Raw genomic sequence first — 26881 nt, 5'->3', positions numbered from 1 at the left:
ATCCATGCAGCTCTGAGGAATACAGGAAGTTGTTCATGATAATAGTTACCAAAACCGAGCTGTGATGGGTTCGTGGTGATTATTTAAGGCTCACTGTAGGAGTGAAAAACTGCTGGTCATGAGCTGACTCTAACTGTCGTAAATTAAGTAAACAGGGAACACAGAAGAATCAACGTTTTTAAGAATTTTAATGAGTGCTCGGAACTAGCATTGCAACATGCACAGGTAAACATTTCTTCTCTTATTCATTGCTGAACTACAGCAGGAAACTTGAGTGCCATCTAGTGGTGCATTAATGTAAGGATCAGCAACAAAAAACAAAGCTAAAATCCATGAGCTTCATGCCGCACGCGCGTGTGTGTACTGTGTTTTATTACTATCTCCATTTTAGTCAGTCTTGAGATTATTTAATACACACAGATGTTTTGGAGGTGTGTGTGTGTGTGTGTGTGTGTGTGTGTGTGTGTGTGTGTGTGCTACTTAAATTTCTGTTTGCTCAGCCACACACACACACACACACACACACACACACACACACTCACTTTATATATCAGTGTTAGGTGGGTTAGTGCATTAATCCAGTTAATAGAATTAAAAGAGTGTGTCAGACAGGTTTATATTTTTATAAATATACAGATATTGTCCACTTTATTAGGAACACTTGCTCATTCATATATTTTCATATATTCATAGAACACATCGTATTTTTTGTCCATTTATAGTTACATTTAATGACATTTTACATAGTTTAATTAAAATGAGAGTGATTAATCCCATTAAGTCCAAGTGACCAATCAACAGCCTTATAACAATCATAACCTAAATCTACAGGAGATCATTTGTAACTCACATTTATCTACAGAAGATCAATCATAGCTCGTGATATCTACAATGACATCAATCATAACTCATGGCATCTACAGGTACAGTAGATCAGTCGTAACTCATGGTATTTACAGGTAGAGAAGATCAATATTAGCTCATGGTATCTACAGGTACAGAAGATCAGTTGTAACTCAGGGTATCTACAGGTACAGAAGATCGGTTGTAACTCATGGTATCTACAGGTACAGAAGATCAGTTGTAACTCATGGTATCTACAGGTACAGAAGATCAATCATAGCTCAGGGTATCTACAGGTACAGAAGATGAATCGTAGAATTCATGGGTTATTTTGGCGTTTCTTGTAGAAGATGTTTCCATCGGGCAGCACCCTAAAGTGCACTGTGGAGTTGAAAAACATGCCGTGTTCCTTCAGTTTCTGTTTTATCTGTAGAACAGAATTGTTAGCATTAGGGGTCTATTTAGAACATGTAGCTTTAAGTAAAGTAAATCTTAACATTTCATAGAATTTGCAAATGTTTGGTGTCGTGTGTGAGCGGCTTCGTCGGGATATGTCCCGAAAATGTTTCATGTGTGATACATGCAACAGATCTTAATAGAACTGTTCTACTTGTTTCTATTTATAGTTTGATTTAAATTGTTGCACACAATTTTTTTAAGACACCACGTGACTCACCAGCTCTAAAGTCATGAACTGGACAGTGGGATCAAACACTGCGCCATCCGACAGCACCTGGAGTTTCATGACTTGCTTGTTTCTCACTGGAATAACTGGGTAACACACACACACACACACACACACACACACACACACAAAAACAAACACACATAGAGTCATTACATTCATTTACTGACAAACTCAGTCCTCATAGTTTCATTATTGTAACATATAATCTGGCTAAAGTAATGTAACTTTACGTTATGACATGATAATACTTTGTGGTCTAATACTGTGTTTGCTGTGTGTTTGTTGAATGTTAGCTGGTATTATTATTATTATTATTATTATTATTATTATTATTATTATCATCATCATTAAATGCATAGCATTTTCAAACATAACATTTAATTTTTATGTGATATGGGTGTTGAACATTTGAGCTGTGGCAAGAAGTTTACTAGGGAGTATTTTATGAATAAACATAAATAAATGTATACGCTGTTTAGATAACGGTACATTTTGCATAATTAGCCTTAATTAAAAGTAAAATACAGTCTAATAACTCACCGGTGTGGCAGAAAAAATAGTACTTGTTAGTGCATAGTTCATCGCTAAGCGGACCGTTATTAAACCTTCCACAGTTCTCGGGTCTGTAATAATTATTGGGCTGGGCAGGGAGCCAGGTTAGGTTTGAAGCTTTTGTCCCATCTGACCACTTCCAAGTGTCCCTGTACAGTCCAAACCAAGAAATACCCTGCTGTGACGCCACGCCACCTAACTGGCTGTTATCGGTGGCGTTGATCGCAGAGGCCAAATCTGTGTGAAATTGTCGACAGTAAGCCTGAGCATCCAGCCAACTCAACTGAAGATTAGCGACTCCAACGAACCTCTCCACACCAGTGTAGTTACCTGTGAAACATGGTAAAAGTATTGGATTAATTATTTTAGTAGCACAGGTTGCTAAGTCGATGTTTCTGAAGCCAAAAATGAAACACACCGACTCACCATTGTAGCATATAAAGGGGTAGCGGTTTGCGCAGGGAAAATCCCACCAGTATCCACTTGTCCCTATTGTTGCACACGATTCATTGCCATTATTATTATCAGGCTGCCCAGAGTACCACTGGCTAAAACTCGTACTTATCAACGAGACATTGTGGAAGGACCAGCGCCAGCTGTTGATGTCGTTGTACAATCCGACCCAGGCTTGCGATGTCGTACCTGCCTTTGCCAGTGCCATCACCTTTACCCAGTCATCATTACTTACGATAGTAGCCAAGTCATTGTAAAATGTCCTGCAGTAATTCTGTGCCACTGGCCATGTCTGCGATGATTTGATCAGAGTGTAATTGTGAAGGACAGTTTGCAGGATGGTGACGTGGATGTGACCTGTTGGCAATATTTTATTTTACAACACACACAAAGAATATACACTCTGTACTGGCTATGTCTACCAAATAGGTGCATACCATCATGGGCAGGGCAAGAGGACATAGTAATGCAATAAAAGTGTGGTCGTAAAAAGTGGCCAAAAGTTTCCCAGTAGAGAACTAGATCTGACATGGAGATTGGTGGTTCAGGTCATGATTGGTTAGTGTCACTCTGATTGACAGAAAAGAAAGAGAGAGAGAGAGAGAGAGAGAGAGAGAGAGAGGGAGAGCGTATGACGCTCTCCCCCTGAAAGCATGGCAAATTTTGCTCTATATACTCCAGGATATTTGCATTTGTAAATCTCACAATCTCCCAAAAATGTGGCTTTTCTGTTGCAGCACTCAGGAGCGTCCAATATTTTTTATATACAATATATTTCCATCATAGTGACATATCTTGTGTCTGATCTTTTTGATTTGTGTCACGCCCCTTGTTTCCCACGGACGCAGTGAGCGCCTGTTAACATTAAGTTGTTTTATAGAGATGAACAAAAAAAGTTTATAACATAATGAATCAAAGTCCCATGAATATCCATTTGCAGCAGACAGGATGGAGAGTGTAGCGTAGAGAAGATATTTAAAACACAAACCAGACTTTCTAGCAAGCGGACTAAACAGTGACATTTATGATAGATAGACTAATAAAGTGCTACTGATATAATGAGGTTCCATCAACTGTTATGTAAAGGCTGGACAGTAGATAAGAATGGAATCCTTTCTTTGTTACTTTTTCTAGCCGAATTTAGAGACATGGCACGGGTATGGTAGCAAGGTAAAGTCCAACGCATCCAACATACGACACATAAATCTTAAATTAAATTAAAGAATCTTAAAATGATATTGATTTTGATAGAGTGTTCCTTAATTGAACTGTTGCACACTAGCACAGCCAGATCTTTTGAAAAGAAAGAGATGAGAGAAATGAGAAAGACAGGGAAGTGATAGGAAAGAATTCAGGGCTGTGTTTCAAAGACAACATTTTTTTTTTCTTCGTTCGGTAGACACAGACGTGACATGGAAAAGATTTCATTTGCATTCTTCCCTCATTGAATAAATTATGAAAATAATACCAGAAAATGAGCAGCTCCAATTATACATCGTTTATCATTTAAAAAGTTATTAAATATACACATACCAGTCAGACAGAGAAGAGGAAAAAGATTCAGCTTCATGATGGACCTAAAACTGTATAAGAACATATGCTGACAATGCAATAAAATATCTCATAATGCTTAAACTGGTGATGACAAAAACACTAGAATATTGCTTCAGATAATAAAACAAATATAACATATCATAACTATTTCATATAGATATATAAGCAACACAAAAATGTACCTGTAATGTAAGGATGTGAAGGCTCCGTCATCTGACTTTATGAAAACCCCAGCTGAGCCTTTATAATCACAAATCACTTATATGCAAATCAGCATTTGTCACATATGCCCAAAAAATAGGCCTATCACAGAGGCTGAGACATGAGTCTCATTTATTAAACAAAAACCAAGAGCTTGGAAATGTTCCACGTTCTTTGATCATCCTCATTCGGCCTAAGGATTTACAGTTTAAGTGTTAATAAAAGGATATCAATGTGTTTAATGATCAATGCTAACATTCATGTCAGTGTTAATTTCTGAGGAATGATACATGCATATGTTTCAATAAAAATGAACTGACTCTGTTCATTACGTGTCCAGCCTAAACACGCTCCTACTGTTAGTTACTGATGAATTAGGGATGCAGCATTGTTTAGTTTTTCAGACCATGTGTGAGTTGGAGTATATGTTTTTTTTTTGGTACTGAAATAATTAACCTACTGAGTACTAATCAATCAGGGCCATCATGGAACATTTTATTTATCTCTGTTTATGTTTTGCCCACAGTTGTAATAGTGTCCATGAAAAGTGCACACGTGTGTATTCGTTCTTTATAACATTAGCGAGTTGATTTTAAATGAAGTTCATTAGCTAAATGTATTCGTCAGCTTGGATGGAGGTGGAGAAGAGCAGGTTTTGTTTCCCTACAGAAAAGCATTCCATGTTGTCTGTTCATTAGTGCAACAAAATACACTAGGCTTACGTCACAAAGCATCACCTAGTGTTGGATGGTGGTATCGGAGCGTTTTATACGAGTATGAGTACACGAGCAACATATCCATTCATCAATAGTTTTATCGGCTTCCTGGGACACCTATCTGTAATCTGTATCTGGGAGAGTTTAAAAATTACGGAGTCGTAGTGGTTGGACTGTGGACACAGACTGAAAATATGAAGCATAATTTTGTTCTTGTTCAAATTCCTTTCTGGAAAACACTACTAAATCAGCTACCAGATTTAGCACAGAAATCTTCTAATGAGCAACTAGGTCATTTTAATACTAACTACAATTCAGTTCAGTTTGCTTGTTTTGTGTCTGGTTTAAATGTTCCATGCCATATTTAAATTTGTTAAACTAAGCTAAGCCAATTTGCTTTGTGGTAGCAGAAGGATGGACTAGGCCTACTTAATTCAAAACAGTACACTTATCTGTGTATACACCGGTCCTTATTTATCAGTATGGTATAGAGATGAGTGCAGAGAATGATGTAGAAATCATTCACACTAGTGAACTATCAACACTGTCCAATAAACTTTGAATTTTTATTTTTTTTTTCAAAACCCAACCACCCCACACTCCAACCCCCCTCCGCCTCTTCAACCCCCACCATAGACAAACAACATTCCGCCGTGGCTCAAAATGACATGTTAAAAGCCTATTGAATCTTCCATAGAAGCCCATAGAAACACGGGGTCTCTGGGTTTTTATCAGCACTGAGGAGATTTTCACATGTGCTGTCCACCGAAAAGAGTTCTGATCTAGTAGCTTGTCTAGAGCTTCAATTTGCATGAAATTTAAAAGATTAGATTTGGATTTCATGCAAATTAAGTGAAGACAAGCAAACCTATATTCTCACTCAAAGGACTCCAGTTTAGTCGTGAAAATTGCAATCATGAGCTTACAAAATATAAATAAATAAATAAACAGTGTGTGTCAGGTTGAGCAGAAGAGAAGTACATATAAATAATATTATTTTTTATAAAAAATTATATATATATATATATATATATATATATATATATATATATATATATATATATATATATATATAACGTTAACCACATAATGAAAGTTAGGACGGATGCAAATGCAGATAAGAGTTCATTGTGAGCTAAACAGGCAGACATATACAAAACATGAGACAATAGCGAGGTCAAGAAACAGGCAAAGGCTCAGGTGATTGGTTAACAGGCATAAACCGGGCAAGGCTAGAATCGAGAACGTGAAACGAGAACAAGATCAAGGAACATGAATCAAAACGAGGAACAGGGTATAATCGCTTTTAGGGTGATAACACTCAATACTTCGCAAAGTGCAAAGAGACACAAGGAGTTTAAATGACGAACGTAATCAAGGGTGAAACACAAGACAGCTGTGAACAATGATGACACCTTTGGGAAACAACCAATGACAATAAAGGGGTGGAGACAGGACAAAAACCATAACAAAAGCACGTGTAGAAAGTAAACAAAGTCAATTTCACTGAAGACCCAAAAGCGTGCGTTCACTAAGAGCTCGCGCATGAGCTCGCACTTCGAGCTTGTGCATCGAGCTCGCTTTTAGGGTCTCTGAGCACGCTGCATGCTAAAGCGCTAGCTTGAGGGGAAATAGTGACAGAACCTCCCCACCCCCCACCCCTCAAGAACAAACTCCTCTCCCCTGGGGGTCCTGGCCCTTTGGGCAAAATGTCTTCAGCTGAACCGGGAGACTGAGCAGCATTCTCAGCAGAGCAGGAAGGCAGAGCGTCTTCCTCCATCGACTGGCTGAACTTGGTTGGCTGTGTCAGCAGACTTGGGCGTGATCAGAACTTGCTTGTTCGTGTCAGCAGACTTGGGTGTGAGCAGAACCTGGTTGTCCGTGTCAGCAGACTTGGGCGTGATCAGAACTTGCTTGTTCGTGTCAGCAGACTCTGGCGTGATCAGAACCTGGTTGTCCGTGTCAGCAGACTTGGGCGTGATCAGAACTTGGTTGTTCGTGTCAGCAGACTCAGGCGTGAGCAGAACCTGGTTGTCCATGTCAGCAGACTCAGGCATGATCAGAACTTGGTTGTCCATGTCAACAGATTCAGGCGTGATCAGAACTTGGTTGTCCGTGTCAGCAGGTAACATAGCTCCTAGTGGTGGCAGTGAAGTGTAGCAGATGATACTCCTTGTGAATAAATGAAATGTTCAATCATGAGAGACCAGTGAATGAAGTAAATGTGGCATTTCCCAAGTGGAGGGAGACATTTATCCTGCCAACTACGCCAGAAATGCGGCAATAGTCCCAAAGTGGAGGGAGACGTCTATCCCAAATTCAGTAAATCCAACTACACCACCCTGGGGAAGAACCAGGGAAATACTCCCAAATAAAGACACACAGATAAGTTTCACCAATCGGGGCAAGGAACATGAGAGTGAGACATGAGTATGAATATAAATTTATATTTTATTAGGACACTTGAGCATCATTTAAAACTTGACATGAAAATATAAAATAGGTTTCCCATGAAGCACAGTAAGTATTTTAAAACTAAGAACTTCTCCAAGCCCAGGCTTGGCAGGGACAAGGCAGGCCAGCTACAACTCGGGAGGTCATCCAAACCCACTAAAAGTCACAACAAAATCATCAAACACTACCTACACCATAAGGAAGTTGTTGTGTTGGCACACTGAGCACGCTGTGAAGCACACACCACCGAATAAATGCAGCTAGCCTCCCCTGTCCCACAAAGACTCCTGGAGAGAAAGGAGACAGTGATTAACCCAAGGTTACACAGACACTAAACAACCAAAGAATATGGCCACTATAGCATGGAGACAGTAAGGCTCAACATACACCCTCTCAATAGTAAAGTGGTTAGGTGGAACGACAAATCTGAAACAGGTTTGAGGTTAACACTAATTTTACCACTCTCAGACTACTCTCTCTTACTATATGTGGTTCCAAAACAAACCAGACATACATCCAAAACTAAAGAAAAACAAAATACATAAAACCACGAAGCAGAATAGTACAAAACGAAAACAATCGAGTGAAACAAAATAGTAAGTAAAAGCAAAACAATTGTTGAAGCAAAACAGTTGTTGAAGCACTAAATCAAAACAATCGAGTGAAAGCAAAACAATTGTTGAAGCAAAACAGCACTGGCGTCACATGTAGCGTCTTCGGCTAGGGGTTTATAATAGAGAAGGCTTAGCTCAACTCCCCACTCTCACCATTGGTTTGAACAAACACCAGACGCGAACTTGTATGATTACTCACAGATACCACGGCTCGACATACATACACATCATTCAGCCGCCGGCTAAATGTTGTGATCACTTTACGCGATCTCCGGCGCCAATTTGCCTCAATGCACGCGCCACCAGCGCCGCTCTAAGACTGAATGGAAGTGGGAACCGGAAATGCCAGGGGAGCGAGGGACTCTGAATCACCAAAACACCTATCTGCTTACCAAAATAAGGGTCCTTAAATAATCAGGTAGCTTTCATACAATTGGTCTGCCGAAACCATATCCCAAGCAGAGCCAATAGGATAGCCAAATCACTTACCCTGCCACATAAAGATAATTGTTTATTGAACAAACGATGATATGATTTATCTTGAAAAAGTCTTCAACAATTCGACTCTAAAAGGGTGCTCACACTGAGGAGATTTGCACCTATAAGTCAATGTCTAATATTTTATAAACGGAAGCAGCAAAAAAGAAACTTTTATCGGCAAAAACCAGCACAAATGATTGAGACTATTTGGGGTGAATTTGGAGTATATGGGGGGGGCTGAGTGACCCCAGAATGACCTATAAATATTCTTTTAATATCTCCAAATCTGAAGCAGCACAAATGAGCGTTTATCGGCACAAACCAGCACAAATGGAGCACAAAAAACGAGCCTATTCGAAGTGTACATGGAGCATGTGGGGGGCTGGTGATGTCACCGCACCATAATTCAATATCTAATATTTTAAAAAACCGAAGCAGCACAAACGAAACTTCTATCGGCACAAACCAGCACAAACGAAGCACAAACGATTGACTATTTGGGGTGAATTTGGAGTGTGTGGGGGGGCAGAGTGACCCCAGAATGACCTATAAATATTCTTTTAATATCTTCAGAACCGAAGCAGCACAAACAAAATTTTTTACGGCAGGTCAGAAACTTGGCTTGGGAGGCTGTCTCTTCGACCTCGGACAGAAACTTGACTTGGGAGGCCATCTCTTCGACCTCGGACAGAAACTTGGCTTGGGAGGTCATCTCTTCGACTTCGGACAGGAATTTGGCTTGGGAGGCCGCCTCTTTGACCTCGTATGCGAACGTGCCTTGGGAGGTCGCCTCGTCGACCTCGGTCATGAACTTGGCTTGGGAGGCCGTCTCTTGGACCTCAGAGAAGAACTTGGCTTAAGAGGTCATCTCTTCGACCTCAGACAGGATCTTGGCTTGAGAGGTCGTCTCTTTGACCATGGACAGGAACTTGGCTTGAGAGGCTGTCTCTTTGACATTGGACAGGAACGTGGCTTGGGAGGTCACCTCGTTGACCTCTAGCAGGAACATGACTTTATGCTGGAGTTCTGGAGATGAGCCAACCTTTTGGGTCTCAGGCTGGAACTCTGGGGATGAGACTGCCTCTGGGTTTCATGTTGAACCTCTGCAGATGAGACCATCTCATGGGTCTCATCTTATAACCAACGACTGTCCTTAATCTTAAGGATATTACTGATGACTCGTATTTCAAAGTAGTTGTCTCTGAAGGTCAGAAGCTGAAGGTCATAATATCCTTTACCTCTTCTGATGCTTTGACTTTGGATGACTTTGGTTGTTCCTCAGTAGCATAGTAGCTTGTCTAGAGCTTCAATTTGCATGAAATTTAAAAGAGTAGATTTGGATTTCATGCAAATTAAGCGGTAAGATGAGCAAACCTATATCCTCACTCAAAGGACTCCAGTTTAGTTGTGAAAATTGCAATCATGAGCTTAAAGAATATAAAAAAATAAACAGTGTGTGTCAGGTTGAGCTGAAGAGAACTACATATAAACAATATTATTTTTATAGATTTTATATATATATATATATATATATATATATATATATATATATATATATATATATATATATAATAAACTGTAAACATTTTAACCAACATTCTATACTTTGTTACACACTTATTACATTACATTCTCCCACTCAAATTTGAAATGTTTACTAAACATCATCTTACAACCAACGACTGTCCTCAATCTGAAGGATATTACCGATGACTCATATTTCAAAGTAGTTGAAGTCCACAATGTCTCCACATTAGGTCAGAATACCCTTTACTTGTATTTTTTACATTTTCACACAGTTATATCTCACATTTTTAGCAACATTATGTTAAAAAAACAACAACATTTATCTCACAAATAAACACTATTGTAACAGACTCTCAATTTTGTCAACAATGTTCTTCTTCTCTCATACGTTTAAAAAAAAAATTTCAAACTCGCTCTTAGTATCAATTTCACTGTCCATTAAAACATCTGTTTTAAATGTAAATCGTCATCAGTTGTCTTTGTGAAATGCAATTTTAACAAGTTACCTCCATACTTAGCATTGTCCATGGTGCCACAGTCTCTGGACAGCAGGAACCATACTCACAGGTAATTTATCTACACCAACTTCAATCCTGGATGCTTCACCCTAAGATCCATAAGTCAGCATCTTTGAAGGATGTCGTGCACTCCATGGGTAAGTATTTAGGTTCGTCCTCTTCTGATGCTTTGACTTTGGATGACTTTGGGTTAAAGGTCAGGTATGTATGCATGATAATATGAGAGAAATCCCAGCATTTTCATCAAATTACCTACAGTGGTGAGAACTCTTTCGTTTAAGGTTTGTACTGGAGCCACATCAGCAGGGTCCATGGTGTATCTATCACCTGACACCAGGCATCCAGAATCTCACCTCTCTCTTAAAGATGTCGCATTTACATGGGCTGAGCTTCAAATCATGCTGCTGGTATCTCTCCAAGACAGCTCTGATGTGATTAGCATTGGCATACTACATCTCTAAGGCCTACCAGAAACTTATTCATATGACACTGAAATTCAGCAGGCCAAAGACCAAAAGAATCCTAATCCAATAATAAAATCCCCAGGGTGTTATGAAGGTAGTCAGGGGTCTTCTTTCCTCGTCTCAAACCCCTTGGTGATATGTGTTTCCCTGGTCCAACACTGAAAACCAGGAACTGCCTATAACAGAGTCAAGCATTTCTTGGATTCATGGAATTGGATTTCAGTCGGGGCGCACGGTGGCTTAGTTAGCACGTTCGCCTCACACCTCCAGGGTTGGGGGTTCGATTCCCACTGTGGCCCTGTGTGTGCGGAGTTTGCATGTTCTCCCCGTGCTGCAGGGGTTTCCTCTGGGTACTCCGGTTTCCTCCCCCAGTCCAAAGACATGCATGGTAGGCTGATTGGCATGTCCAAAGTGTCCATAGTGTATGAATGGGTGTGTGAGTGTGTATGTGATTGTGCCCTGAGATGGATTGGCACCCTGTCCAGGGTGTACCCCGCCTTGTGCCCAGTGCTCCCTGGGATAGGCTCCAGGTTTCCCCGTGACCCTGAAAAGTATAAAGCGGTATAGAAGATGGATGGATGGATTGATGGATTTCAGTCAGGTATTGATTTTCTGTCCATTCTCTGTAATCGCAGCAAAGACTTACTGTCCCATTCTTCTTTCTCACACAAACAGGTAATGCATATGGTGCTCTAGATTGAATTATCCACCCGTATTTTAGCAAATCCTGTAGGTACTCTTTCACTTCCTGATGCAATGGTTTTGCAACTAGCATATATGTTTTCTTTACAGGTATGGTTTCGAGTGTAATGTGTAGGATTAAAAAGGGAATACAGCCAATATCGTCCTCATTAAAAGCAAAAGCATGACACTCCTCCCTCAACTGCCTCATTATCTCTCTCTGTGTATCACTTTTATAATTTCGGTTGACTGGAGGGCCCCACTGACCAGGCTTTCGTGTCTTTGGGTAGTCTTTACACATATTTTCCATCAGTTTAGTTTCATTGGTGTCATTCTGGTCATTACTGTTTATCGCCTCACTACTGTTTATCTGTTCTGTGGTCACAGAAAATTTCCTCTACAAAACTTACATTTACCACAACACAACATTTTGAGCATAACGGTGTGGACTGAATGGAAAAAACTCAAAAGGTGTAGAAAGAAAGTAAATCTACATCCAATTCAAGTAGAAACAGTGTTGAGATTAACAAAATTGCCTTATTTTCCTCAGAGTAGTATTTAAATAAATGTTTATCGTTTAGCATTGTGGCTCAACTGGTATAATCAATTCTCCTTAATGCTTCTTCTAGAGTAAAGGAAATAAGACTGAAGACTAAGAGAGAGAGAGAGAGAGAGAGAGAGAGAGAGAGAGATGTGGGTACTACTTTTCAGTTTATGAGTTAAACTGGTTCTTCAACCAAACTGGATGAGTGTTCTGTCATTATCAGATCTTTCTTTCTGCTTGTGTTCCTAACTCATCCTTTGAGTTAAAATGGAGTACACCTGAACAGGAATTCCTCTGATGCTAACACTAAAGCTATTCAGCACTCGCTGAGGTAACTTCGCTGAGCTAGAATATTAATGACTAATAACTGCTAGATTATAGATGGCTTTCATTTATGAATTATCTTAAAAGAAAACTAAACATCATGTGTTCGAGCAGGGGAACAAACAAAGTGTGCACTGAGGTAATTATCCCTGAGCTAGGGGTGTGTCTCTCTTAGCTAGCTAGCTTATTCGATTTGGCAGCTAGTTATCTTAATTTTGCAGCAAAGTGCAAGATACTGAATATATAGGTTTTTATTCACATTACAATAATAATAATAATTTTTTTTATTACAAGTCAAGGAAAGGGTTTACAAGGGTACACACACAAATTTAAACAAACTTTTATACTTCCGGTCCGCCATTTTGGTTCATGCGCCGAAACCACGTGTTGTGTGTTTGCGCGCGAGACGTGCAGAATCAAATCAAACTTGCGTAAGAGCGAGTCAGGTTCACTATACTCTCCTTTTCTCGGGCGGATTTTGTTTGTTTGTTTGTTTGTTTGTTTTAGGTGAGGTTTATAAAATTACATGAACCATAATGGTCGGTTAAACTCGTGCTCATACATGTATTCACATTTTTAATCGAATAAAAAGTAAGGGCGCAAAACCGTATAAGAGTCGACTCTTTCGGCTCACAAACGACTCACAAGGCATCTTGTTGAGACTAGAGACCAAGCAGGACACACACACACGAGCTTGAACAGAGAAACGATTCTGATTTGTTCTAGTTTGTATTAGCGATGAGAATTCGGCTTTTTTCTTTCAGTGAGTCAAATCACTTGGCTCAAGTGTCGACGCTTTCGAATTCCAAACGACTCATTGACATTTTACCTCCAAAAGTACCTAAGTTGTTGATTATCCCATTATCAGTCGTTTAACTGTTCAATAAAATCTTCTTGTGATGATCAAAATAGCAGTATGCGTTTGTTATAACATCTGTTTAAATGTGAAAACTGCATTCACTGTTAGGCGCGGCAGATGCTGAGAAAAAGCCTCAAACACACATACAGTTCCGTCCCGAACTGAACATTCTTATGCTGCCAAAAAGATTCATTCACTGATTCGTTCACTGACCCTTGCCGTAAGTTACATCATTACACCAGTAGGTGGAGTCAGTGAGTGGCTTTTTTTTATTATTGTTTTTAGATACTATGAGTAAATCATTGTTTCATTCACTCAAGACATTAATTTAGAAATGCAAAGTTTTCAAGAGTATTATAATTTATTAAAAATTTGCATGTCCAAGACTTTCTCACAATAGAAAGTCTTGTGAATTTATTTTAAATTCAGTCAGTGCAGGCTAGTTCTGAGAGAGTGGTCACGAATGAGGATACGAATGTAATTTTGAGGGGAAGGAAAAAACAAAAAAACATACGTGTAGGTATACGTGTATGAAGTAGTTTCCAATAATAAAAAAAAATATCCTTCAGTTATTTTTACACATTCATGCTATGAACAACAGAACAATACATAAGGCTTGTCAGTAGGACTACCACTAATCCCCAAAATAGAAAAATTTTAGAACACAGCCGTCCTCACGGAGGCTTATGTCGTCTTCTTCCCTGCCATCTAAAAGGATCAAAGACATCATAACGATGTTTATGATGTGTGTCGATTGTGTTTAGTGTCTGTATGTTGTGTAACGTCCTATACCTATCCCAGCATGTGGAAACTCTGGGGGCTCGCTTCTGAAAAACGCTGTTTAAACTTAAATGATAGCCTTAATACACAAAACACATGACTAATCATGACATTGAGTTCTTTTGAACACACACACACACACACACACACACACACACACACACTCACATGCACATTCCTGCTTCCTTTTGTTCAGGTCTCATTAGCGCATGGATAAAAACAAAAACTCCTTTTGAGGTCAATGTGTGGGAATTTCACTTGTGTACTCTATCTCTCTCTCACACACACATACACACACACACACACACACACACACACACACACACACACACACACAATGAGCTGTACTTTAATACCCCCATACGGACAGCAAAATTACAGTCCCAATACGCATATATACATAACAATGCACTTTCTCTGTGGGTGCCAACAGTTTTGCCCCATGAGGGAGAGAATAATACAGCTTCCACACAGATACGAATTTGACACTTTTAGTTTCTGAAAGTGTTTTATTCATACTGCCTGAGAGGAAAAAAACCTGTACAAACACTCACACGCACACACACACAAACACCTATATGCACGAACAATAAAGAACTTAAAACTCAGTCAGAAGAATCGACTGAACTATACAGAAAGCTTTCTAACAAAAGCAGCGACAAAAGTCCTCTCGCTGTACAACAGGACCGACACGACACTGTGAGACACACAACATCCTGAACCACCTGCACTGTTTCCCATCATCTGGTCTTAAACACAAGGTCATACATGACTCTCGGGTTAAGCCGACTCTCAGAAACAGTTTACTTGATCGGTTCTCGGATTGATCTTTGTCTAGGATATATTGTTTAAATCCGAGATCAATTCAATCTCGCAGCCGTGGCCAATAAGGGCACACTGTTTCTGGAAGAAATGAAACATTTCAGAATTGCGTGTATTTTTCATTACTAATCGAATTAAAACCTTTCCATAGTGGACTCAGACCTAGCTGGAATCGTACAGGATGTGTTGTTATGACAGCCCAGGTATACACATGTATAAGAGGTCTCACACACACCAACACACACACACACACACACACACACACACACACACACGCTTTTCCTCTGAACAGTGTGGCACGGTATGGCTCTAACCGAGGACTATCCATGTCATATCACGCCTTGGTTGTGATGACTAACGGTTAGCACGATTAGTAAATTACTAAGCAAATTTTACAAGTTTTGGAACCAAAAAACAGAGCGGTGTACCTCAGGGCTCCATTGTGGGTCCTATACAGTTGAATTTTGACCTATTTCATACTCTTGAAAATCTCTCTTTGCAACTTCCCTTTGATTGTCTCTGGGCTATTAAATGATGGACTTTCCTACCTTTGAATAAAGTTGAGATGGAAGTTGTTATATTTGCTGATCCAGACTCTACTAGAGCTGCAGTTAATAAAAAGGGGCCACTAAAAATGTTTGAATATTGACCTAAATGCCAACATGATTAGTTAATACTGCATAAAAATTCAGAAATGGATTCTTTTTGAAACATTCTGAAAATTCTGTCGCACTGTCGTCCATTTCACCTCACAGGCTGAAGTATTGATCATGATGACAGCCAGGGGGTCAATACCTAAATTTTAGTGAAAACAGAGGATATTTTGTACCTTGATGAGAAACTGAAAATGAGTATTGCAAAACAATATATGTTTTTACGGTATCGAGCTGTGACGTTACACAATGTTCGGCGGAAAAGCTCTGATAATACACACCCAGTCTCAGGTTTTGAGTCTTTTGATCCTTCATATCGGCTCTGAACAGCCATAAACAACACACAGCGTGCCGTTCATTACAACCCCCCCCGGCCCCAGCTTCATCTTTGTAGGAACCAAAGATCATAAATTTGGAGCGGGTCTTTCATTGACAACAAAATTGATTGTACACGTGATCCCGTCTGTGTTCTCAGTTTACGTCCATATGGCAGGGGTTGCGTCCTGATTCAACGGCAGCCTGGTACATCAGTAAAAAGTCTCGATATTGAAGAGCGCAGCCGAGCCGCGCCTCGCCAAATCTCACGGCTCCCGTGAACAGAAACTCCTCCAGCCCCGCCCACTGTCCCACCCCTGAATCCGATCCCTGCTCCACCTGGATGGCACAACGCCGTGGGACCCGTACGCGTCCTGACCACCGGCTGCGCCCTCGTCCCTCAAAAACACGTCGCTTTTGCCGATACAGCCGACTCACTGACACCAACACTGAGGCCTGCTGCTCGTCATCACCGTCATCCACGACTGACTCAATGCTGCCTCTCACCACTGAGATAAAGAGAGAAAACAACAGAGAGTTAGGGTTTATATGTGCAGGTACACATAAGACCCTCGTCCATACGCTCTTGGCAGGTTCCAGTTGGACAGTTTTTAAATATCTGATGCAGAGTGGAACCAACAGGAACCGATGTTGTTTTGGGGGTGTGGCTAGCAGTAACATACCAGCACAATGGTTTTAGTGCCAACAAAATCAAAATCTTTATCATTTCAACAACAAAAAGCATAGTGAGCGTAATTCTCTTAAGAGTTTTGTTTTGTTTTGAACTGTTATTAACTAAAGTATCCTTTTTTTTCTTTTTTTGCTTTGACAATGGCTACAGTCATCACCTGCTGCCATAACAACGCTGTAGCTTTAATATTAAACTGATCTGTGTGTCAATGAGGTCAGGAACCACAAGAGGTCAACACTGAGACCTGACTGAGCAAAAGAAGAAGAAGAAGAAAAAAAAACCCTACACGTTACATACGAGACAAACTCTGGAAAAAAGAGAGAAAAAAAGATGGGAGTAAAGAAACGATATCATACCGAAGTCACTGGTGCAGACAGCCATGAGAATCTCATCGTCAGTGCAGGGTGTACACGGATCTGCAACACACCCACACACCCACACACACACACACACACACACACGTGTTTGTCTTAATATGTTTGTGAGGACTTTCTGTTGACTTAAAGATGTGTCTAATTAATGCTGTGCTACATCTAACTAACCCTGACCTTAACCTCAGGCCCTGTTTACACTAGTGTGTTTTTGTTTTAAAACGCAAAACTGTTACGCCTGTCGTCAACACTACTCCGACCATCAAATACGGAGACTTTTGGAAACGCCAAAGAAAACCAAAAGGAAACCTTTGGGCTCTTTTTAGTGTTCATAAATAACAGTGGCTGTTTACGTAGTGGGGACCAGCGCCCACAAGGTCAAAACTTTCCGATATTCCTGTCCTATTTAGGGACATTTGGTCTCCACCTGCCCACACACAGTACCATCAAGACTCTAATGTAAAATCTGCAGTGATCACATGACCGCTAATGATAGTTCAGCTAACATAAGCATTATATTCTACACATGCTAATGTTAACCTCAATCTCTCTCTCTCTCTCTCTCTCCCACTCTCTATCCCTCTCTCTAATGTTATAGATTTCGTAACCTTGCCTTTATAAGGTTCTATCTCCGATTCATTCTTAATTCAGAAATGACCTTGCAATATCGAAGGCGTGATTTGTTTAGTTGCATCTTCAGTATTGTGGGGGACACAGCCGTTTATAGGGTGCCATTACTTTTTGTCCAAATTGAACGGCTAGTTTTATTTGTGGTAATTTACGGATTCGGTTTGGGATGGGTTTTACTGCTGTGTAAATGAGCTTCAGAGTATAAATGATTTCAACTCGACCGCCTTCCATCTATTTCCTCAGACTGAGTTTAAGCACAGGGGGATGATGGGTAATCTGCGTGACCTTAAACCCTATCACGACTACACGGGAACAATTATTATAAACGTTACACTGCTGTGCAAGATACTAGCTGTAAGAACAAAGTTGTAGACTTTTTTTGACAACTGGCGTCAAACACCTGAAACCGAACGGAAGTATATTTGGGTTTTATTATATTTAATCTGTTTAAAACCTTTTCATTTACATTTACATTTATTCATTTAGCAGACGCTTTTATCCAAAGCGACTTACAAATGAGAAAATACAAGCAAAGCGATATATCAAGCGGAGAACAATACAAGTAGTGCTACCATACAAGATCCATTAATTGAGTTCCAGAAGAAGCAAAGTGCGCAGAGTAGAGGTGTAAGTGCCAATAATAATTTTTTTTTTGGTTAGCTGTTCACAGAAGAGGTGGGTCTTTAGCTGTTTTTTGAAGATGGTGAGAGATTCTGTGATCCGGATTGAGGTTGGAAGTTCATTCCACCACTGAGGAACAGTTAGTATTAAAATGTTCTTGAAAGAGCCCTTGAGCCACGCTGAGTAGGTACTATTATGCATCGGTCGTTGATTGATCGCAGATTGCATGAGGGAAAGTAGGCCTTCAGGATAGAGTTGAGGTTGGAGGTGCTGTTCCAGACAAGGTCTTGTAGGTGAGCATCAAGGCCTTGAAATTGATGCGGGCGGCTACAGGAAGCCAGTGGAGGGAGATGAAGAGGGGTGTGACGTGGGTTCTCTTGGGCTGGTTGAAGACGAGGGGTGTATTTTCATTTATATTCCTCTTATACATTTAGCTTTTGATCTTTTTTGGCATGAGTTGGGAGACGCCACGTGGCGGTGATTTCCTGCAAAGTCTGTTTCCTGTCTCACTTCTGATCTTTCCACTCATCCATCCTTCACACACACACCCCTCTTTCCACACTGCTCCCTCATTCTTCCTGCACTTCTACTCCCTCCATCCTTCCTTTCCCCCTGTTTTCAACACCCTACCCCAACCCTGCTGTGTGTGTGTGTGTGTGCGTGTGTGTGTGTGTGTGTATGTGTGAGATATCCCAATCCTGGGGTGTTTACAGGAAGCGGGTTTGGAAAGGGGTGTACTGCTTTTTTAACATACAGAGTAGTGTTTATACAGAGTAGTGTTTTTCTCACTCCCTCTGTGTGTGTGTGTACGTGTGTGTCTAAGCATTTAGTCAGAATAGGGAACAGGGACTCTGGAAGGGTGTGAAGTACCAAGATTAATACAAGTCAGCACGCACACACACACACACACACACACAACACACACAGATAGAGTTACACTTCAGAGACTCCCCCTTTGCAACCCCCACTTCTTTTACTAACCCTTGGTTACAGGGTTCAGCGTGTGTGTGCGTGTGTGTTACCTTTCACAAATACAACCTTTTTTTCACATAATACACAGTGCATTAGGGTCTGATTCAGTTTGAATTTTAAATACCTACAATTTTACATACTCTTCTGTGTCCACACACACACACACACACACACACTCTCTCTCTCTCTCTCTCTCTCTCTCTCTCTCTCTCTCTCTGAGTAAAGCTAACAGGTGAAACCCCAGGAGGAACCCCATACTTCATTTTATTTAATATATAAATCCCACATCCTGTGTGTGTGTGTGTGTGTGTGTGTGTGTGTGTGTGTGTGTGTGTGTGTATAAACCTTTCAGGGTAGCAAGCTAAACAAACTTTTCTAACCAAATGTACTTACTTGACTTACACCACGGCGCTGCTGAATTCTGGATTGTGATTGGTCAGAATGTGTTGAGTAGTTAACTATAACAGCGGCTCTGACAGTAGTGCAGCTGCACATCACAGGTTTATATTAATACACTCGATCTAATACGTTATCGTTTCTATAGTAACAGACTTATACAGCAGACGCAGGTTATACAGCATGTTTTTTTTTTTTTAAAGCACAAGAGACCACTTTTGTCTCACTGTTTTAATTCCAGATTTGGAGTAAACACGACATTTTAACCTCGCTAGCTCCATACAAAGCTGTCTTTCATTACATCTGTAACAAGCCGACCAATCAAAAGCAATCAGACGTGCCGTTTAACCAATCACGTTTAATAAAACAAAGCGGGCGCTCACGTGTAACGTGACGCCGTGATTGGCAGCGAGAGAGGCCAACCTGACCCAAGCTCGACCTTCTGATTACACTGTTTATTTTTTTATGTCACTAAGAACATGAAAGTGGGAGGGATGTGTGTATGTGGGGGTCGTTTTTCAGTGCTCTGTCTAGTCCACGGCTCCTTCTTTCTTTCCAACCCCGCCCCCATCTCTCTTTGATCATTTCTAGCACTCCCCCCCGCCAAATCTTTCACCTCTCACATCAGCTGGGTGTGGAGTTAATCAGCGTGACCGGAGTCGTTATCAGGCCGTTCGCCATGAGACAAAACACAGGGACACAGACGCACAGCAATCAGCTCGCAAACACACATCAAAGACGGAAAGTCTGCGAGCTCCTTAAATATAACAAAACAAACCTTGTATTTATATTTATGCTGCATTCGGTGAGGCTGTAACCCTTGTAAATTCCCAACCTCCAACCGGGAAGAACCAAAGAAAACACGCCCTCAAGTAGAAATTCCTATCCGACTAGAGGACTTGTCGGGTTTGACGACTGACGATGAATCCTCCCTTGTGTAAGGCGCATCCCTTTGTGGCCCACTAGAGTCGTCAAAGTTTCACGCTCGGCTCTTCTGTACGAACTGTCCTCTATCTAAAAACTTCTCCATTAGAAATAATCTTGGGTTTTAAACAATTTTTAAATTATCATATCATCGGATGTCTCTATTTGGCGTGTGTCTTAGTGTGTGGTGTGTAACTGATTTAATTAATTAATTTAGTGATTTATTAATATTTCTCATTTGTATGTACTTCATAGTTCAAAGGTCGACAATCCCGACTTACATACAGGTCACATTTATTTTCAAAAAATTAATGTTCTAGAATTTCTATGCAACCCCCCTCCTTGCGCCATCTGGTAACACTCCCCCCCCCCCCCCCCCCCCCCAATAATATTATTGTTAATAATATTGTTATTAACAATAACCAAATGTACAAAATATAACTTAAAAAAAAAAAAAAAAAAGAGTGTACCTGTAGTTGAAAGCGTCTCTCCTGCTGTCGCTCGCTCTCCTCTGATCAGTTCGTACTGAAAGGCGGTGACCCTCTTGCTGATGTCTGTGTGTGTCGAAGCCTGAACGAACAGCGCACCCTCGTCGAGGCTAAAGCAGCGGACTCGGCCGGCCGCCTGCTCTTCCTCGCTCAGCAGCATTCGCATCACTCCCGCTCGCTCCACGAACATGCTGGCTCCGCGAGTATCGGCCCGGGGCTTCACGCAGGCGCTCAGTCGCGTTTCAGCACCCGCTTCGGGAAACGTGTTGGGCCTGAGGTTCACGATGATGGCACCGGTGGGGTAAAGCCACTCGAGAGAACCTTCAGAGCAACGCAGGTACACCTGCTCTACATCCCGGGCGTGAGCCTCGTGAGTCAGACCACTGTAGAGACGGACAGAAACAGAGTGTTTAGGGATGAGACGCTGTGTGTAGTGTTGTGTAACTGTGTGAAGTCACAATATTCCTATAACAGCACACACAACGTGTTTCTCGGCAAAACAGTGTTAAACTACAGAAAACTACACCATAATCAAAGACCCCCCCCCCCCCCCCCCCCCCCGTTTATGTTTATGTGGAGCGTCTCCCTGATAATCAGCTTTTGCTATAGAAACTATAACTATAGTTGCTATAGAAACTATTAGAACAACATAACCCTGCGCTACTGTCAGAGCCGGTGTTATAGAAAAATAAATCAACACCATCTGACCAATCACGATCCAGTAACTAAAGTGCTCACACACACACTAAAAAACAACACAGTTTTCCAGGAAGCACATTTCATTCATCAGGAATGTGAAACACTCGTCATTACTCTGACCTTGGCTTCTGTTAAAGTGTTACAAATGCAGTCAGACGAGCCGATAAATAAATCATTAATTACAAAAAACTGATAAGCTGAACTGAAAACGAGAGAGAGAGAGAGAGAGAGAGAGAGAGAGATGAGAGAGTGTGTGAGAGAGAGAGCGATCAGATAGAGAGTGAGAGAGAAAGAGATGAGAGAGAGTGTGTGAGAGAGAGAGAGCAAGAGAGAGAGATGAGAAAGAGAGAGAGAGCGAGAAAGAGACATGAGAGAGAGCTGTTTTCAAGCTCACAGATGTAAAGTTGATTATTCAGGACTTTTATTCAGGATTTTCAGAACTTTTGGTTCCTACTAGAAACTTCAATGTGGCAAATTTTCTTGGTGCTGAGAAAGTTGTTAAATAAAGTTTATGAATGGTGAAATGTACTTAAACCCCTTTTTAGTTGTAGGAACACTGATGGACATTTCATTAAAACATTAGTTTTGGTCTAACAGAACGTCGTGTGCTGGGTCAGGAGAACGTTTATAGTCCTAACAACATTTAGTTCCCAGTAGAAACTTCAACGCTGCAAATGTCCTCGCTGTCGAACGTTTGAAAGTAAACTGAATAAAACGTGTGACGATGTTACACCAATGTTGTTTCTTTTGCCAAACTAAGAACATTTCTAAGCTTTCAAACGTTGCAGGAACGTTATTTCTGGAACGTTAAATCCTGGCCTTCCTAAAAACTGTCAAATACACTACTAATCTTTCCGATAACGTTGTTTTATTAGCTGGCTTTCAAATCCTCCGTGACTCAAGAGTGTTTCTTTGTTCTGTTGTTTCCGGGCCATAAAACAGAGATCAAAGCCTGCGCGCCAGGTCTGATTTATATTTCAGCGTAATTGAGCCCGGGGTGAAGGAGGGTCGGCACGCAGAATTTATGGAAATCAGAGATGAAATATTAACCAGGAAGCTCAAAGTCTCGCCTCTGATGCCAACACACACACACACACACACACGTCCATCCCATTATACACTAGATACGTTATCTATCTAGAACTATCTGTATATGAAATTTTTTAAAGAATTGGTTTCAGTGTTTCTGGAAGAAAAGCCAATTTTTGAAAAATGAATTAAAAGCGAATCTGTTTTTTTTCAGTTTTAATATTAAAAGCATACCAGCTATGTAAATATAATCAGAACCCAAATCAAAGTTTTTTTTTTTTTAACATTATACTTTAGAGGTGTAATTTTTTTTTTCAGTTTCCATTTCAGAACTTGATGTTTAACCTCGTGTTGTAAATTCTGATATTGGTATATTATTTTGGTATTTTTTATATTTATCGTTGGTACGTTTTCTACAGGTTTACTTGTCCCTATTTTATAACTGGGCAAAACATTAAACCTCTATTAAAACCGATATTACAGTATTACTCATATTAAACACCGTGATATTATCGTAAGCATGCTGCATGGGAATTTACCTGATTATCAGTCTACCTCTGTGCTGTAATCCATCTTCCATCAGGGAAAAAAAAACGTATAAGTAATTGAATACCCATGCTTGCACCCGCGTCCGCGATCTCCTCATTAGAGCTTTGCTTTCGCTTCTAATCACGCTCATTAAATAATTTCTCTCGCCCCAATTAAACCAATTGATTCCAGAGCGGCCTAATGGAGCCCAGATTGGTGGGGTAAGATCAGAGAGAGAGAGAGAGAGAGAGAGAGAGAGAGAGAGAGAAAGACGGGAAGAACTTCTAGCAAAAGTAAGAAGTTCAGCTAAAAATAAAAAAGTAGCTATTTTCCTCTCAAACCAAATGGCGGTAATTACACATTTCTAGCACCTTCTATAGTTCTACACTGGAGTTAGGAAGTGAATATTGATCAGTAATGGAAGTCTATAGCCATAGCATTGTGTTTCGTCATTTTTGGCCAAAGATTTTCTTTTAAATTCTGTGTTTTTACTCTTCAAATGAAAACACAGACAAGCTCTTCAGGAGGATAAACGTGAGGCGTTAAGGGCAGGAAACAAAGCTTCAACACCCTCACACACTCACACCGTTTACAGCCTCATAAAACATGTGCTAATGACCTGATGGCTGGAACCAAGTGTGAAGAAAGCAGGAAGCACGAAAACATGCAGCTGGTCCAGTTAGACGGATCTCTTTGTATTTCTTTATTTTATAAAAGGAGTGAGATATGATGTCATGATGTCATGATGTGGCACTGTGGTGTGCGACCTTAAAGGTCATACACAGAACCCTGTAATTGGGGTTACATGCAGGACCCTGTAACTGATGGGTTCTCTTTCCAAAACTGTACATTTACCTTATTTAGGTTTGTTTATATAGCCTACCTTAAAATTATTATTATTTTTTTTTACAAAAGTTTTCCAGGTGAAAAACAACATAGTAAATGTCTAGTAGATATACCCCTGGGGTAACACACCACCAACAAGGACGTGAGAGTGTAGGACTTTAGAAAGTCGGATCCATATCATTTAAATCACACTTGTGTGTGGGAAAACATTGAAAACCAAACAACAAGAACAACACTTCTAATTTTTTTTTAATCCCACAGCTGTACATTGAGCAGTTCTGCAACAAATTACGTTTGAAGCCACAATTCCTTTCACTGCCGGGATCTGAAAAGATCCCATCTTTCCATCTTGTCAAATGCATCAAATTTTCTTATTTATGCCAATAAACATCCCACCATTACATTCTCCCCAAAACAGTAACTGACTTTTGTGGTTGTCTTTCACAACTTCTCAATCAAATAAGCCCCGCCCCCAATCTATGATGCCATCCATGCATTTTTTTAGTAAGATATGATGAAAAGGAACAATTTTGTCTGGATTCTGATGATAATAACTTAGTGTTCAGGGATTTTCCTGCTTGCAGCTCTCCCAGCACATAGAGTTGCCACAGGTTCTCCCAGAGGGAAAGAAATCAAACACATGTAAAGTTTCTAGAGGTTCTAGAGGTTCTAAAGGTTTAACCCCCCCCCGTAGATGAGCTATGCTATATGTTATAGTATGCCTGAGCAGTAAAACACTACAAGGTGCATTGTTACATTATAAACAGAGCACCAGCATCGTCCCTGTGTGCAGAATGGCGGTGAGATGTGAGTAAAACAGCTGTTTACGGTACAGTACCTCCCTCTCCAGCTGCACTGGTCACTGGAGTACTGCGCAACTGCGCTCGCGCATAAACACGCAACCAGGAGCGCGCAAATCATCCTCTTCCTCATCCTCATCATCGTGGTGCACGTTTAAAACCTCTCCGTAAAAAGAAATAAGATCAAATCAAAGTTTTACTCTTCTACTCTCAGCGACCAAAACTCCAAACTCTCGGAAAAGTTCATCTCGTTCCCAACGCGCGCGAACCAGGAACCCTTACACTCCGGACACTGCACGAGCGCGCTACTGAGAGTGTGTGTGTGTTTATGGATGGGTTGGTGGGTGTGGGTGTGTGTATGACCTCCCACCTTCGGTGAAACCACGCCCACACCACGCCTCCCTTCGGTTTCAGTCCCAAACAGCTTTTCTACTCTCATTAGTGCCCTAAAATAAAGCGCAGCTGTGTGTGTGTGTGTGTGTGTGTGTGTGTGTGTGTGTGTGTTCTGAAGCTGTGATACGACTCCATAAACAGGCGTATCATATTTAACTTGAGTTAAACATAACTCACACCACTATAATCACATAACACGCTCTATAAACTCCTTTAAAAATGTAGGCTACAAATAAACTCAGCCAAAAAAAAAAAAAAGAAAAAGAAACGTCCTCTTACACTGGACTGCTTTTATTTCCAGCAAATTTCTGAACATGTGTACATATCTGTATTAACAGGAAGAGATTCAACTGAACTGTTTGTAATAAAGCTTCAAGACGCTTCCTGTATGAAGAGATTAATGTTCCGCAGTATTCAGGTGTGATTTTGTTCCGTTCTTCTAAACATATTGTCTTTAAATCTTGTTCAGTTGGATTCGAGTCAGGTGATTGACTGGGCCATTCTAACACCTTGATTTATTTCTCTGAAACCAATTGAGAGTTTCCTTTGCTGTATGCTTTGGATCGTTTTCCTGCTGGAAGGTCCACCCACGTCTCATCTTCATCATCCTGGTGGATGGCAGCAGATTCTTCTCAAGAATCTACCAGTAAAGGGCTCCATTCATCGTTCCTTCAATTATATGAAGTCTCCCAGTACCATGTGATGAAAAACAGCCTCACACCATGATGCTTCCACCTCCAGACTTCTCTGTTGGTGTAGTGTTTTTAGGTTGATGTGCAGTGCCATTTCTTCTGCATTGCCTATAGTTTTCTCTGTGACGATGGCACCTGCTGCCTCCAAGTGTTTCTGGAGCTCTTTCCGAGTGGTCCTTGGCTCTTGGGCTACTCTTCTGACTATTCTTCTGACTCCCTCTTCAGTAATCTTGCGATGAGCTCCTGTGTGTGGCCGGTTGATGATGGAGTTATGATAATGGCCCCAATGGTGCTTACTGGAGGATTCAGAAGTTTTGAAATAAGTCTGTATCTGATTCCATCAATATGTTTCACAACAATAAGGTTGTGAAGGTCTTGGGAGAGCTCTTTACTTTTACCCATCATGAGATGTTTCTTGTGTGACACCTTGGTAAAGAAAAGCCTTTTTATAGACCATCAATTTACTAACCCAGCTGATATTAATTTGCACAGATAAGGGGTATATAATTACTTACAGATTTCAGCTGGTTCCTTGTCTTGGAGAACTGCTTTTTCTTAGTGTGTTCAATACTTTTTTCCTGTGTCATTCCACTTTATTACACATAACTTTATTTATGGACTTTAATGTTGTGAATTCCTTATATTTCCAGATTTCTTGAGTTAATACTGATGTCTGGTGAAAATGTCATGTGAATAGCTTCATGGGAAATATATTTACTGAAAAAAATGTTGACACGTTCAATACTTATTTCCCCCGCT

The 26881-nt window shown here is 40.6% G+C and overlaps 2 protein-coding genes across 4 annotated transcripts; both read right to left on the bottom strand.

The window, feature by feature from the left end:
• Positions 1-541: 541 nt before the first annotated feature.
• Positions 542-4316, bottom strand: LOC128602091 (putative C-type lectin domain family 20 member A). Of its 2 annotated transcripts, XM_053615639.1 has the most exons (5): positions 4070-4316; positions 2510-2893; positions 2072-2413; positions 1520-1614; positions 542-1270 (listed from the first exon to the last, which is right to left on the bottom strand). In XM_053615639.1, the coding sequence occupies exons 1-5, from the start codon at positions 4131-4133 to the stop codon at positions 1163-1165; spliced, it is 993 nt and encodes a 330-aa protein (XP_053471614.1). In that variant the 5' UTR covers positions 4134-4316; the 3' UTR covers positions 542-1162. The 2 variants fall into 2 exon arrangements, with proteins under 2 accessions (XP_053471614.1, XP_053471613.1); XM_053615638.1 differs by having other exon boundaries at positions 2072-2893.
• Positions 4317-14563: 10247 nt separating this feature from the next.
• metrnlb (meteorin like, glial cell differentiation regulator b) lies at positions 14564-26874 on the bottom strand. Of its 2 annotated transcripts, XM_053615358.1 has the most exons (5): positions 26638-26674; positions 25076-26548; positions 21118-21518; positions 17090-17149; positions 14564-16551 (listed from the first exon to the last, which is right to left on the bottom strand). In XM_053615358.1, exons 2-5 carry the CDS (start codon positions 25177-25179, stop codon positions 16199-16201), a joined length of 918 nt encoding a protein of 305 aa, XP_053471333.1. In that variant the 5' UTR covers positions 25180-26548; positions 26638-26674; the 3' UTR covers positions 14564-16198. The 2 variants fall into 2 exon arrangements, with proteins under 2 accessions (XP_053471333.1, XP_053471332.1); XM_053615357.1 differs by having other exon boundaries at positions 25076-26874.
• Positions 26875-26881: the final 7 nt, after the last annotated feature.

The sequence above is a fragment of the Ictalurus furcatus genome, chromosome 26 (assembly GCF_023375685.1).
Source record: "Ictalurus furcatus strain D&B chromosome 26, Billie_1.0, whole genome shotgun sequence".
NCBI classification, from domain to species: Eukaryota; Metazoa; Chordata; class Actinopteri; order Siluriformes; family Ictaluridae; genus Ictalurus; species Ictalurus furcatus.
This window is presented reverse-complemented; position numbering and strand designations above follow the sequence as displayed.